Here is a 14,352-nt window from a genome sequence, read left to right on the forward strand (position 1 = left end):
AGACCCCTTACCTCTAGCTCCACCTTACTGGCCCCAAATGTTTATAATTGAATTAGCATTAACAGAGCTATTACTATTTTTTAGAACTATAATTTAGGAGTAATCCTTTTCTTCTTTTATCTAGGTTGGCTAGATAAATGATTTCTGGATTTTAATTTTTTGTTATTGTTATTTTTGGGCCATACCCGTCAGCGCTCAGGGTTACTCCTGGCTCTGTGCTCAGAAATCGCTCCTTGGCAGGCATGGGGGTTGTGGGGGGTGGGGGGGGGACCATGTGGGATTCCGGGATTCGAACCACCATTGGTCCTGGGTTGGTCGCTTGTTAGGCAACGCCCTATCACTGCTGTCTCTCCAGCCCTTCTATTTTAATTAAGTTAACTTTCTCACACTTTTGGTTTTTGGGCCACACTGGCTGTGACCCTGAGCTATGGCTCTGTGTTCAGGGATCATCACTTTTGTTGGGTTCAGGGAAACCATCTAGAGTACTCGCCAGTACTGGTAGGAAGGAAGGGTGGATGGAGGGAAGGAAAAGAAAGTTGCTGGTAACATGTATAAATTTATGTTCGTTCATCCAGCTAGAACATACATTTAGGCGTTTTATAGTAGCATCCTCAGTTGACATGTGCAGTGCCTTGGCTTGAACTTGGATTCTCTGTATACAAGACATACTCCAGCCCTTTGAGAGCTCTCTCACTGACCCCTCTATTACTGTAGTTCTTTTGGTAATGGGGCCACACCCAATGATGCTCACAGCTGACTCCTGGCTTTGCTCTCAGAAATTACTCCTGACAATATTTGGGGGACCATATGGGATGCCAGGAATTGGACGTAGGTTAGCTGCTTGTAGCATAAACACCTACCCGCTATACTATCTTTCCAGATCCCCACCCCATTAGTTATTAAAATAAATTTTTTCCTTTTGCAAATAATTATCTTGTGTAGATAGTACAGCACTGTAGATCTGCCCTTTTAAACTCTTTAAAGTCCAAATTTCATGTTTCAGAATTCATTCTCTACCATTCTTAGAATGACTGTTGCAAGCATTTTATAATTTTATAAGATTTCCCCTCAGAATGGTTTAATCAAGTACTTCAGTCTTTGTTTTAAGATTTTTATTCAAGGGCCGAAGAGATAGCATGGAGGTAGGGTGTTTGCCTTGCATGCAGAAGGATGGTGATTTGAATTCCAGCATCCCATATGGTCCTCCAACCCTGCCAGGAGCAATTTCTGAGCGTAGAACCAGGAGTAACCCCTGAACACTTGCTGGATGTGACCCAAAAACCAAAAAAAAAAAAAAAAAAAAAGATTTTTATTTCCAGGCATAATAGATTAAAAGTGCAGGTCATAGGAACAGAGAGATGGATAGGGTGCTTGTCATGTAATTTGGCTAATCTGGATTCAGCCAGGTATGACGACCCCCACCTCCCCAATTTTTTTTTTTTTTAAAAAGGGCTGCTAACTTCAGACGGTTTTTTGTTGTCTCAAGGACCTGCTGGCTAGATTGCTCTTCTGGGTGTTACTGGCTATTAGTTCTTTCAGTGTACTGAGATTATTCACTCTGAAAGTCCTGTACTTGATTAATTTTCATAACTTGGTAAGTTCCAGATTCTAACAAACCTTTTTTATAGTAAGGCCTTTGATTAGTCTGACCTGTACATTCTGATCATGTCTGCATGATCATATAGGGGAATGTATGAAATCCCTGTAGACTCCTCAGTTACAAATATGCTCTATGTGTTGTGATAAAGGGATCCAGTTATTTCACCTGGAGAATATGGTGAAAGCTGTCTCCTAAACCAACTCTTTGGGTTCCCAGCCTTTACATGTGGGACAAATTTCTTCATTTGATTTCCTACAGTTTTATTTTCATTTTGAAACTTGCAGCTGGATTGTTTGTCTGTTTATGACAAGCATCTGTTGTACTCCAGCTAACTCCTGGCTCTGTGCTCAGGGATTGCTAGTGGGGCTTGTGGAATCATATGTGGTGCCAGGGATTTCTTCTGTGTTGACTATTTGCATGGTATTGCCCTACCCACTCTACTCTTTCCCCAATCCCCTGCAGGTGAATAAATGAAATACTGCTTCATTAAAATGAAAACTTTATTTTTATCTTTTTTTTTTTTTTTTTTTTTTTTAGTTTTTCGGCCACACCCATTTGATGCTCAGGGGTTACTCCTGGCTAAGCGCTCAGAAATTGCCCCTGGCTTGGGGGAACCATATGGGACTCGGGGGGATCGAACCTTGGTCACGGTCCTTCCTTGGCTAGCGCTTGCAAGGCAGACACCTTACCTCTAGCGCCACCTCACCGGCCCCTAAAACTAGTCTTATTCTATTCTCTGACTATGATGACAGATTAAAAATATGGTTCCTGCCAGAGAACTACTTAAAAGGGCTGAGCACATGATTTGCATGCATGAGACCTGGATTCTGTACATGGCACTCCATGGTACCCCTGCAGAGACTGGGAGTAATCCTCAAAAATTGCTGGATATATGCCCCAAACTGAATAATAATAATAATAATAATAATTATTATTAATAATAACAGCAATAACATATAGGTAATAACAACAGCCACACTAAAAATAGCCTTCTGACTTCTCTCTATTTTGGAGGATGTATGTGTGTGTGTGTGTGTATGTGTGTATGTGTATGTATTTGGGGAGGGGGCACATTTAGCAGTGCTCAGGGCTTACTCCTAGCAGTACTCAAGAGACCGTAAGCAGTGCCTGGGATCAAACCTGGGTTGGTGAGATATGAGACAAGCATCCTACTTGCTGTACAATCTCTAAAACTGGATCTGCCTTTTTATGTAACAATATATTTTGTATATTTGGGCCCGGAGAGATAGCATAGCGGCATTTGCCTTGCAAGCAGCTGATCCAGGACCAAAGGTGGTTGGTTCAAATCCCAGTGTCCCATGTGGTCCCCCGTGCCTGCCAGGAGCTATTTCTGAGCAGACAGCCAGGAGTAACCCCTGAGCACCGCCGAGTGTGGCCCAAAAACAAAACAAAACAAAAACTATATTTTGTATATTTGTATAGTACAAACAAAAGGTTGTAGTGACAATAGACACTTATCATTAAGGAAATCCAAATCAAGGCAACAATGAGTTATCTTTTTTTTTGTTTGTTTGTTTGTTTTTTGTTTTTTTTGGGCCACACCCGTTTGACGCTCAGGGGTTACTCCTGGCTATGTGCTCAGAAATCGCCCCTGGCTTGGGGGGACCATATGGGACGCCGGGGGATCGAACCGCGGTCCTGATCCTTGGCTAGCGCTTGCAAGGCAGACACCTTACCTCCAGCGCCACCTACCCGGCCAACAATGAGTTATCTTATACCAGTGAGATGGCACATATCAAAAATACTGGGAACAACGTCTTTAGGCAGGGCTGTGGTGAAAAAGGAACTCTCATCCATAGCTTATGGGAATGCTGCCTGGTCCAATCCCTATGGAAAACAGTATGGAGGGTTCTCAGTAAACTCAAAATTGAGCTGTCATACAACCCAGCAGTTGGATATGTATCCTCAGGACAGAAAAACATTGATCCAAAAGGATGTATGCACACCGCAATTCATTACAGCACTCAGTACAATAGCTAAGACTTGGAATTAGCCTACATGTCCAACAACAGATGAATGGATTATGAAGATCTGATACATATATACAATGAAATACTACATAGCTATAAGAAATGATGTAATCATGCAATTTGCAGCAACATGGACAGAACTGTTAAATGAAGTAAGCCAAAAGAAGAAAAATAAATACAAAATGGTACCATTTACATGTGATATTTATAATACCATTGCATGAAGAAATGCAATGGTTTAAATGGGAGATGTCTCGAACATCCTTGGCCCTGAAGTATAGCAAGGAAAAGGAAAGAAACTGAAGGAGGAGGGGGCTAGAGAGATAGCATGGAGGTAAGGTGTTTGCCTTTCATACAGAAGAACAGTGGTTTGAATCCCGGCATCCCATATGGTCCCCCGAGCATTCAAGGAGTAACCCTTGAGCTGCTGGGTGTGGCCCAAAAAGCAAAAAAAAAAAAAAAAAAAAAAAAAAGTTGAAGGAAGAGAAACACAAATTTGAAAGATGGAGGCCAGTGGCCAAGCGGTCTCATGTGCTTTGGTGCACTGGTGGAAATTAAAAAAAAAAAAAAAAAAAAAAAAAGGACAGAACTAAGTATCTCAGCAAAAGTTAACAGCAATGGTATCAAGAGACCTAAACTTTAAAAATAAAAATTTAAGATGAGGGGGCCAGAGAGATAGCATGAAGATAAGGCATTTGCCTTGCATGCAGAAGGTCGGTGGTTCGAATCCCGGCATCCCATATGGTCCCCCGAGCCTGCCAGGAGCAATTTCTGAGCATAGAGCCAGGAGTAACCCCCCCCCCCAAAAAAAAAATTTAAGATGGGCCTGTTATACTGATAGGCTGGGGAGTGGTTTGGGATATTTTTTGGGTAACTGGTGGAAGGAGGTTGACACTGGTGGTGGGATTGATTATTTGTCTGAAATCCAACTATGAAGAACTTTGTTGGGGCTAGGGTAAGGTGTCTGCCTTGCCAGCACTATCCTAGGACGGACTACGGTTCGATCCCCGGCGTCCCATATGGTCCCCCTGCCCCAAGCCAGGAGCGACTTCTGAGCGCATAGCCAGGAGTAACACTTGAGCGTCACCGGGTGTGGTCCAAAAACAAAAAATAAATAAAAAGTAAAAACCTTTGTAAATCACAATGGTTTCAATAATAATAATAAAAAAGGTGTAGGGGGTTGAATCCAGGATCTTTTGCATGTGAGATCTGCACTCTGCCACAACACCACACCTGTAAACATGTAAAAATGTTTCCTTATATTAACATTGCAGTGTAGCATTTAGAATTTGCCAAAGTGTTTGTTTTTGTTTTGGGGCCACACCTGGCAGCACTCTGGGGTTACTCTTAGCTCTACACTCAGGAATCACTCTTGGTGGGCTCAGGCCCATTGGGATGCTGGGATTGAAGCTGGGTTGGCCATGTACAAGACAAACATTCTACTGACTGTACTATTGCTCCAAGAATTTTTCTTTTTTAAATATGGAATGCTTCACGAATTTGCATGTCATCCTTGCGCAGGGGCCATGCTAATCTTCTCTGTATCGTTCCAATTTTAGTATATGTGTTGCCGAAGCATGGCTCCAAGAATTTACTAAAAGTATTTTGTAGCTATGTTTATTGAACTGGTCTATTTTAGGCATTCCAGTGTGTGTTCTGTTGAATAATGTTAAGAACATTCTTGTGGATACATCTTTGCCCGTTTTTAGAGAGATATTTTTTAGCTTCCTGTTTTCCTGAAGATCATATTAAAATGAGCACAGTGGTTGGCTGCCTTTTGAACAAGTGCATTCTGTTCTGTGGTAGTTTCAGTTGAACTAGGTTTTCCACATGTCTCCGACTAAGCTGAGTTTTGTTAGTCAGGGAGATGATGGTATGGCAGCAATTACTTCCTAGGTTTGTCTTGAAATAGTATTGTAGTTAACAGCTTCCCCAACTTCTCTTGTTAATTGCTTCTGTAGTTAGTGGACTACCATTTCAGCTAAACATTTTAACTGTTTGAAATCAGCCGACTCAGATCATGCAAGACAACTTGGCATTGCTTGTGCGAGACCGAAATTCTGTGGTGACCACTTAGGCTGTTGGTGCATTTCTCAGTGTGCTGGGTAATGGTTAAAAAGTGCAATATCTGACTGTGTTTGGGTATCCTCTATTAGATTTAGGACATGATCCCATATACTTCACCCTTCACCTGATGTTGGTTGTCATGGTCTGCTGGGTTTTCATATACAAGGAATTGACCACATGCTTATTACTGACACCCTGTTTTTGTCCTCACAACTTTGCTCAATGGTAATAGTCATTTATTAGACTCCCTTTGGGGAAATGGGGCACTACCACGAGTTGGAATCATGTTTTCACCAATGGCATTCAATATTGAAATGTTTGGGGTTGCAGCAACACAGCTTGCCTTGCTTGTGGCTGAACCAGGATCAGGAGCACCATCGGGAGCTCAGGTTGACCCTGAACACCATTAGGAGTAATTCCTGAGCACTTTCAGGTATGGTCCAAACACCCCCCACCCAAAATAATGGAAACATTAAAAAGAAAGCTAAAATATAAGGGTAGAATTCATTAAAATTGACTTAAGTTATTTGCTAGGAAATTTTCTACTATTTTTCCTATAAGAAAATATTTTATGTAATTTTGATAACGTCTTTGAATATATTTTGAGTTACCTACATAGCAAATTCTGTTTTGTTTATATCATTTTGTCCAGAAGATAAGTCTTTTACTTCCCATCATGTGGTTGTTTTATTTAGTAACCATAAAATTACAAAGTTCTCATAATTGGGTTTCATCATATATAGTTTTTGCAAATCCTCATTCCTTCTACTGTTCTAGCTTGATGTAGTGACTATGAAGTGTGTAATCTGGGACACGTTGCCTACCATTCAGGGTCTTCCTTCATTATCTGTAATATGAGAATTAAAAGTAAATGATTGCAAAGATACCCTCCACTTCTGTGATTTAAAGAAGAAATTAAAAAATGTACTGTATTTGCATGGTCAGAGAGAAATAGTCAGCTAATGTATGGTGCTAGGAGTTTGAATAGAGGAGCTTTGCAGGATGATCTTTCTGTGTCTTGATGAGGTTGTGGGCAATAAATTTATTAAAGTCTCTGAGCAGTGGGGCCAGAGTGATAGATAGCACAGCAGGGAAGGTGTTTGTCTTGCAGGTGGATGACCTGCATTTGATCCCTGGCATTCATATGGTTCCCCCAATACTGTCAGGAGTAATTTCTGATTGCAGAACCAGGAGTAACTCCTGAGGGTCGCCAGGTGTAGCCCTAAAGCCAAAATAAATAAAAAACAACAGCAACCAAAAATCCATGAACTATGTACTTTAGATCTTTATTCTTCATACCCTGTAGTTTAGATCAAGTCTAAATGATTTTTATTTTGGCCATACCCAGCCCAGCAGTGCTTAGGGATCATTCCTGGGTCTTGTGCTCAGGAATCACTCAGGGTCAGCTTCATGCAAGTTAAACACCTTACTTGCTATACATCTCTCTCGCCCCAAATCTAAATACATTTTAAGTTTTTTAAAATATGAACATTTCTCCCTGTGGACTTTACAAATGACTTGTCTGTCCCATTTGTCCATACCAGTTACAGTTCATTGGCACTGGTTTTTGTTTTTCTTTCTTTATTTGCGGCACTAGGATTGACAGCTGTGTTCCTGGTGCAGTTTCACGCATAGCATATAGCATTTCAGCACCAACATTGTTTCAGTGTCCGCTATTGACATTGTTTTATAGACAAGGAAGTTCACCTTCAGAGTCGGCCTTGTTCAAGGTCAACTGAGGGAATTTTGTGGGACTGGGATGCAGTGCTTATACATTTTCAAAGACCTTGTGCTTTATTTAAGTAGTAGGCCCAAACTTATTTGGCTTAAAACCCAACTACATGGGTGCCGGGCGGTGGCGCTGGTGGTAAGGTGCCTGCCTTGCCTGCGCTAGCCTAGGACGGACCGCGGTTCGATCCCCCCGCGTCCCATATGGTCCCCCAAGAAGCCAGGAGCAACTTCTGAGCGCATAGCCAGGAGTAACCCCTGAGCGTCACAGGGTGTGGCCCAAAAACCAAAAAAAAAAAAAAAAAAACAAAAAACCCAACTACAAACATACGTGTAATCATGATGCTTAAATAAAGATATTTATAAAAATAAATAGTTTTAAAAATGCTCTACCTGCTATGGGTATATGTTGATTGGAACTGTTTAGGTCTCTTGTATTTGAATGTTCCTTTTCCTTCTGGAATCCCTATAACATGTATTATTCCTGTTGATGTACTCAGAGAATTCTTCCACTGTCTTCATGTTTTACAATCCTCTTTTCAGTTTTGCTCTTTAAGATGTTTTCCATTATTGTTCTCTACTTCTTGTTTACTGTTAAGTGCCTCTTCTGTAATCTTTTGGTCCATTATCAATGTATGAAGCTTTTTAATAGTTTTACTGTCCTTGATATCAATCTCTCTCTTATTTTTTGGGCCACACCCAGCAGCCTCAGGGGTTACTTCTGGCTCTGTGCTCAGAAATCACTCCTGGCAGGCTCGGGGGACAATATGGGATGGTGGAGATCTAACTGGTTGGCCACTTGCAAGGCAAATGCCTACCCGTGTGCTATCCCTCTGACATCGGTATAAATCTCATATTAGTTTTCAATTGTTTTTTTTTAAATCATTCCACATCCTTTAATCACTCCACACATGTACTTGGAATGCCGGGCCTCGAACCTGAATGGTTCCATCTGGGCAGCTTGCTAGGCAAGCGCCTTTCCGCTGGGCTAGGGCTCCGGACCCAGTTTTCAATTGATTTACTGGTCTTGGAGCTTGCTATAACATTGGGGTTTGTTTTATTCCATCATTTATAGCCTGAGTTGGTTTGATATTTGGGGGGGGGGCACACCCAGCAGTGTTCAGTAATTACTCCTGGCTCTGCACTCAGAAATCGCTCCTGGCAGGCTCGGGAGACCACATGGACTGCTGAGAATTGAACCCAGGTCGCCCACATGCAAGGCAAATGCCCTATCACTGTGCTGTCACTCTAGCCCCTGTTTGATATTCTGTATTAACTACTGTGCATTGAGTGAAAGAGTGGCACTTTCTTTTTTTGGTTTTTGGGCCACACCCAGTGATGCTCAGGGGTTACTCATACGCCCAGAAATCTCTCCTGGCTTGGGGAACCATGTAGGACGGCAGGGGATCGAACTGCAGTCCATCCTAGGTCAGCGTATGCAGGGCAAACACCCTACTACTGTTGTGCATGTAAACATTTCCATGGGACTAACGGAGGGATGGAGGATGAGGTCTTTCTCCTCCAGCTCAGAGCACGCATCTGTCACCCCATTCCGCCTGCGGTTCTGAGGTGAATGCGGCGGGTATAAAGCTAACAGGCAGTCAGGCTTCAGAAGAAAACAGCTTTATTCAGTAGACATGGCTGAAGCCAAAAGCCCCTACCTTCCACAGATCCTTGCTTTTATACATCAGAATCAGGTACCACCCTCAGGTGGGAGCAGAATGCCAGGTCACACCCTAGGGTAGGGCACAATCAGCGATCAGGGTAGGATCAGTAACATAATAATCCCATGGAAATGTTTACATACACAACAGCCTCTTGTGCCACTGCTCCAGCCCCAGAAGTGGCACATATTTTAAACCACAATTACATTCTATAGAATATAACCATAGGATATTTAGCAGGAGTCTCTGGAATCTGTTTGTGGATATCCAACGCTCCTGCATCTGTATATGTGATTGGCCAGGCAGGCACTGCTGACACAAGTTAAAGCTGAGGCAGCTGAGGGCAGAGAAGGTACATAACTTCAAGCCTCCTAGGGGCTGGATTGGCAGGGAGGAGGGTATGCCAGAAACTTTCAGTTCCAACGCCAGGTTTTCTCAAATGTTTCAGGTTACTGTGGACTATTTCCTTCTCCCCCCACAGGGGGTGAGTTTAAGTCAGTTAGGACTGAACAAGGATTTAAAATGCCCTCCTTGCACTCTGCTTTTAACTCTGACCAGGAGCTGGAAACATCTCTGAGTGAACTCAAGCCTAAAGTGCTTTAACCAGGCCAGGTGTGGGAGGAGCCTCACTAACAAGGAGGCCACGGGGGGAGGGGTTAGGGGCTCTCCTTCCATCCCCAAGGTACAGACTCAGGTGTAATTCACATTACAGTGGACAGTCATGAGAGCTGTGCCAGAACCTCCCGAACCCCTCTCAGAATCCCCCTTCACTTCTACCCTCTCAGAATCCCCCTTCACTTCTACCTTCCTCTGCTCCCTAATTGCTCTGCTGCCCTCCAGAGGAAAGCCTCTGCATTGCAACGTACCTTCTTTTTTTTTTTTTTTTTTTTTGGTTTTTGGGCCACACCCGGCAGTGCTCAGGGGTTACTCCTGGCTGTCTGCTCAGAAATAGCTCCTGGCAGGCATGGGGGACCATATGGGACACCGGGAGTCGAACCAATCACCTTTGGTCCTGGGTTGGCTGCTTGCAAGGCAAACGCCGCTGTGCTATCTCTACGGGCCCGCAACGTACCTTCTAATGCAGCAGATCAGAATTTGCTAGGAGGGCTCAGAACTCAGGAAAACTCGATATATGTTTACTGCTTTGTCATAAAGGATGGAAGTTTAGGAACAGCCAAAGGGAAGGTGCTGCTTAGGACAAGGTATGCTCTCCCATGACCTCTCTGTGACTCCTTTATAGCTTCCTCAAGGGAAGCTATAAAGCCCATTTGTTAAGGGCTTTTATTGATGGAGGCTTTGGTTCACAGGCATGATTGTTTGAGTTGCTAGTTATTAGTGATATTGATGGAGGTTTTATTACATAGGCATAGTTGATAGAGTTATTCATTATTGTTGATAGAACTTTTAGATCTCCAAACCCGTTCTCCTTCATGAGGATCAAGGGAAAAACTGAGAATTCCAGTTTTCTAATCAAGGCTTGGTTAACATTGCCCCAATTGAGGCCCAGCTCAGGTGACTACTATGTAGTATAAACCCTGGCATGGTTGAAGAAGCTTGTTAAGAATTGCAAAAATGGGGCTGGAGAGATAGCACAGCGGCATTTGCCTTGCAAGCAGCCAATCCAGGACCTAAGGTGGTTGGTTCAAATCCCGGCTTCCCATATGGTCCGTTCCCCCCCCCCCCCACACACACCTCACCCCCGTGCCTGCCAGGAGCTATTTCTGAGCAGATAGACAGGAGTAACCCCTGAGCACCGCTGGGTGTGGCCCCAAAACCAAAAAAAAAAAAAAAAAAAAAAAAGAATTGCAAAAGTGTGCCTGTCACTTAGGTAACTCTAAAGATTTTAGGCGTTCTAGGTCAGGGAACATTGGGATAAAGCCCAGCTATATTTATTATTGTATGACATTTGAATAATATGTAATGATAAGCTGTAAAATATGTTCAGCAGTAGATACTTGATTTTAAGATAAAATAACACTAAATATCAATTAAAAGTTTTGCACATTTGAGGACTTAGAAAGGAGTTGGAGTGAAGAGTTTTGACCTTAAATAAGTTTCAAAATGGAAATATTGATGTCAATACTGCAAAAGAAAATAATGTCCCAGAAGATGGCTGTTTGAAATTCTGAGCACATTTTTTCTAAGAAACTATTTAAAATACTATAGACCTGCCTTCATTTTTATTTTATTTCTTTATTTTGGTTTTTGGGTCACACCCGGCAGTGCTCAGGGGTTACTCCTGGCAGCTCTATGCTCAGAAATCACTCCTGGCAGGCTCGGGAGACCATATGGGATGCCGGGATTCGAACCTCCATCCTTCTGCATGCAAGGCAAACTCCTTACCTCCATGCTATCTCTCCGGCCCCTAGACCTACCTTAATTTTATACAAATGATATTATTGGAACATAGGGGTAAAAATAGTGAAATTTTACTTAGCCTCTTTTATGAGAGATTTTAAGTGTCAAATTGGTCACGCAACACAGATCACACTTTATAATATTATCAGATATTAATTATACTCTGGCCATTTGTACTAGTTAACTGAATCTTTTAAGAAGAAAGTGGAGAGATAGTATAGAGTAGGACACTCACCATGTACAAGGCTGACCCAGGTTTGATTCCTGGTACCACATATAATCCCCTGAGCACCACCATAAGTGATCCCAGAGTGCAGCATTAGGAGTAAGTTCTGAGCAATAGCCAGGTGTGCCCTCCCTGCCCCCCAAAAATAGGGGCTGGGAAGAAATTTTAGTGGTAAAAGCTTGCCTCGCAGGTATGAGACTGTGAGTTACATTTTCAGCACTGCCATAACTGGTCCCTGATGACACAGGGAACGTTAAGTGCACTAATGTGCACTACAACAAGGTATATGCAGCTTGATTCCACTGATGTGTGAAGATGAGCCATCATCTATTTTTTCATTAAAGTAAGGGGCTGGGGATCACAGTGAAGAGGATTTGATGGGGTTGAGGAGGGAAGGATGGAAAGGAAGAAACCTTGGTGATCAAGGTGTAGTAGCATTGTATACCTTAAACATATTAATGCTGTTGCAAATCATGATACAATAAAAATATTAATGAATTAATAAATACAAAGAAGGGTTAAAATGATTCTTTTTTCTGTGTTGAAACGATGGTAGTGTCTCTACTTAATTAAATTAATTAAATTATACTGGGAAAATTAAGTGTAAGTGATCTGAAATTTTGGGAAGAAAATAAAACATAGGTAGTTATTTGGAATGTCTAAGATAGTAAAAGTAATGCGAGTAATTCATTTCCTTCTGCCTTCCCCTTCAAACGTTTTGTTGGGGAAAAACTGTAAAATGTAGGAAAATAAAAAACTATACACCTTGGGAATGCCAGAAACAAGGAATATATAGTTAAAACTGCTATTTTATCAGGATAGCATTGGTTTTCAGCCTTCATGTAATCTTACATCATGAAGGGATGAGTGCTGGAACATTGTATGACTGAAATTCAACTATCAACAACTTTTTAACTCTATCTCCTGATGATTTAGTACAAAATTTTTCTTTGAATAACCCAAAATGTTTGTTATAACTCATCCACTGCCAACTCCACTCTCATTAGATCCTTAAGCTCAAAGCCACAAGCAATGGGCTTTGAAAGAAAGCCAACTGAGGGAAACGAATTTGGATCTTAGCTCTCACTCCTTTGTTTAATTGCTCATACTATATTCAGTGGGATGTTGATCAAAAACCTTTTGGCTAACATTCCTTACCATTTTAGGTTGAATTCTCTTACCCGCCCCTGATTCCAGGAGATGGTCACGACAGTCACACTTTGCCTGAAGAATGGAAGTATTTACCCTTCCTTGCCTTGCCAGATGGTGCACACAACTACCAAGAAGGTGTGTAAATAGAAAAAAGAACTGTTTAAAACTCTAGACCTGCCTTAACTTACAAATTAGTAGGTTCTTTTCCCTTTAATTTGCTAAGACATATTAGATTTATTTGTTTGTTTTTGTTGTTTTTTATGGGGGTGGGGTGGACTACACCTAGTGACACTCGGGTTACTCCTGGCTATGCACTCAGAAATTGCTCCTGGCTTGAGGGGACGCCGGGGATCGAACCGAGGTCTGTACTGGGTGCCTTGTGCGAGGCAAATGCCCAACTGCTACACCACCGCTCTAGCCCCTGAGACATATTAACTTTAATTTCTGGCCAGTGAATAACCTTTGGCCTGTTGTGACTATGTTAGTTTTTGTTTACATTCTGAAAAGACATGCCAGATGTTGACCAACATTGGCTAGTAAACCTTAGCAACTCTTTTGCCAGAAGCTCTGAGTAAAAGAAGAGATTATTGAGTTTGGGGCATCTGCTGCTACATTTGTACTTCAACCTTTTCTCAGAGGGAACTGTAAAGGCTCACCTCTACCAACTGCAGATTGATTGGCACTTTCGGTCTGCAGACTTTTTGTTTTTGTTTTTGTTTTTTTTTGTTTTTTTGGGCCACACCGGTTTGACGCTCAGGGGTTACTCCTGGCTATGTGCTCAGAAATCGCCCCTGGCTTGGGGGGACCATATGGGACGCTGGGGGATTGAACCTCGGTCCGTCCTACGCTAGCGCTTGCAAGGTAGACACCTTACCTGTAGCGCCACCTTCCCGCCCCAGTCTGCAGACTTATTAGGTTAGTTTTGTTTTTGATGACCTAGAAGTAGTTCCAATTGCTTTCCCACCTGAAGCTATTAGTATCACAATCCTTTGCTTAAATGTGTGCTTGCATATCTGTGGAGCATATTAATTACCTCAGAAGGCTACTAAAGTGTCTACTAAAGTTGTGTCCCCTACAAATCTGTAAATAGGTGCTTTCTTTGACTGCTTAATTAAGGAAGAACTATACTTTTTTTGTTTGTTTGTTTGTTTGTTTTGGGCCACACCCGGTGATGCTCAGGGGTTACTCCTGGCTATGCGTTCAGAAATGCTCCTGGCTTGGGGGACCATATGGGATGCTGGGGGATTGAACCGTGGTTTGTTCAAGGCTAGCACTGGCAAGGCGCCACCACCCCTGCCCAGAACTATACTTTTATCATAGTATTAGAAACTAACAAAACAAATGAAACATGACTTATTAAACTGTTTCTTAATATTTTCTTGTTAAATGATGAAGCAAATATTATAATGTAGATTAGTATAAAACTTTTTTCTCTTCACAAGTTTATTTACCTAATTTTCTATTATGATGGCTTTTAATATACAGAAAAATCAAAAGAATAGTCTGGTGAATTTCCTGCATATTGTCTTTATAATAGTATATGTGATCAATCGTGGCTATACTTTT

General features: G+C 42.0%; 1 protein-coding gene and 1 non-coding gene across 2 annotated transcripts in view; one reads left to right on the forward strand and one right to left on the reverse strand.

Annotated features, from left to right (window-relative positions):
* Positions 1-14,352, forward strand: part of AVL9 (AVL9 cell migration associated) — a 77,733-nt gene that overhangs the window by 5,067 nt on the left and 58,314 nt on the right. The window contains exon 2 of the mRNA XM_049768956.1: positions 12,801-12,921. Coding sequence (XP_049624913.1) covers positions 12,801-12,921 — 121 coding nt within the window. The remainder of the gene's footprint in view (positions 1-12,800; positions 12,922-14,352) is intronic.
* On the reverse strand, positions 5,068-5,170 carry LOC126026004 (U6 spliceosomal RNA). Its single transcript, XR_007501554.1, has one exon. It is a non-coding gene; the product is annotated as a U6 spliceosomal RNA (small nuclear RNA).

This window comes from Suncus etruscus, chromosome 1 (genome assembly GCF_024139225.1).
Source record: "Suncus etruscus isolate mSunEtr1 chromosome 1, mSunEtr1.pri.cur, whole genome shotgun sequence".
In the NCBI taxonomy this organism is placed as follows: domain Eukaryota; kingdom Metazoa; phylum Chordata; class Mammalia; order Eulipotyphla; family Soricidae; genus Suncus; species Suncus etruscus.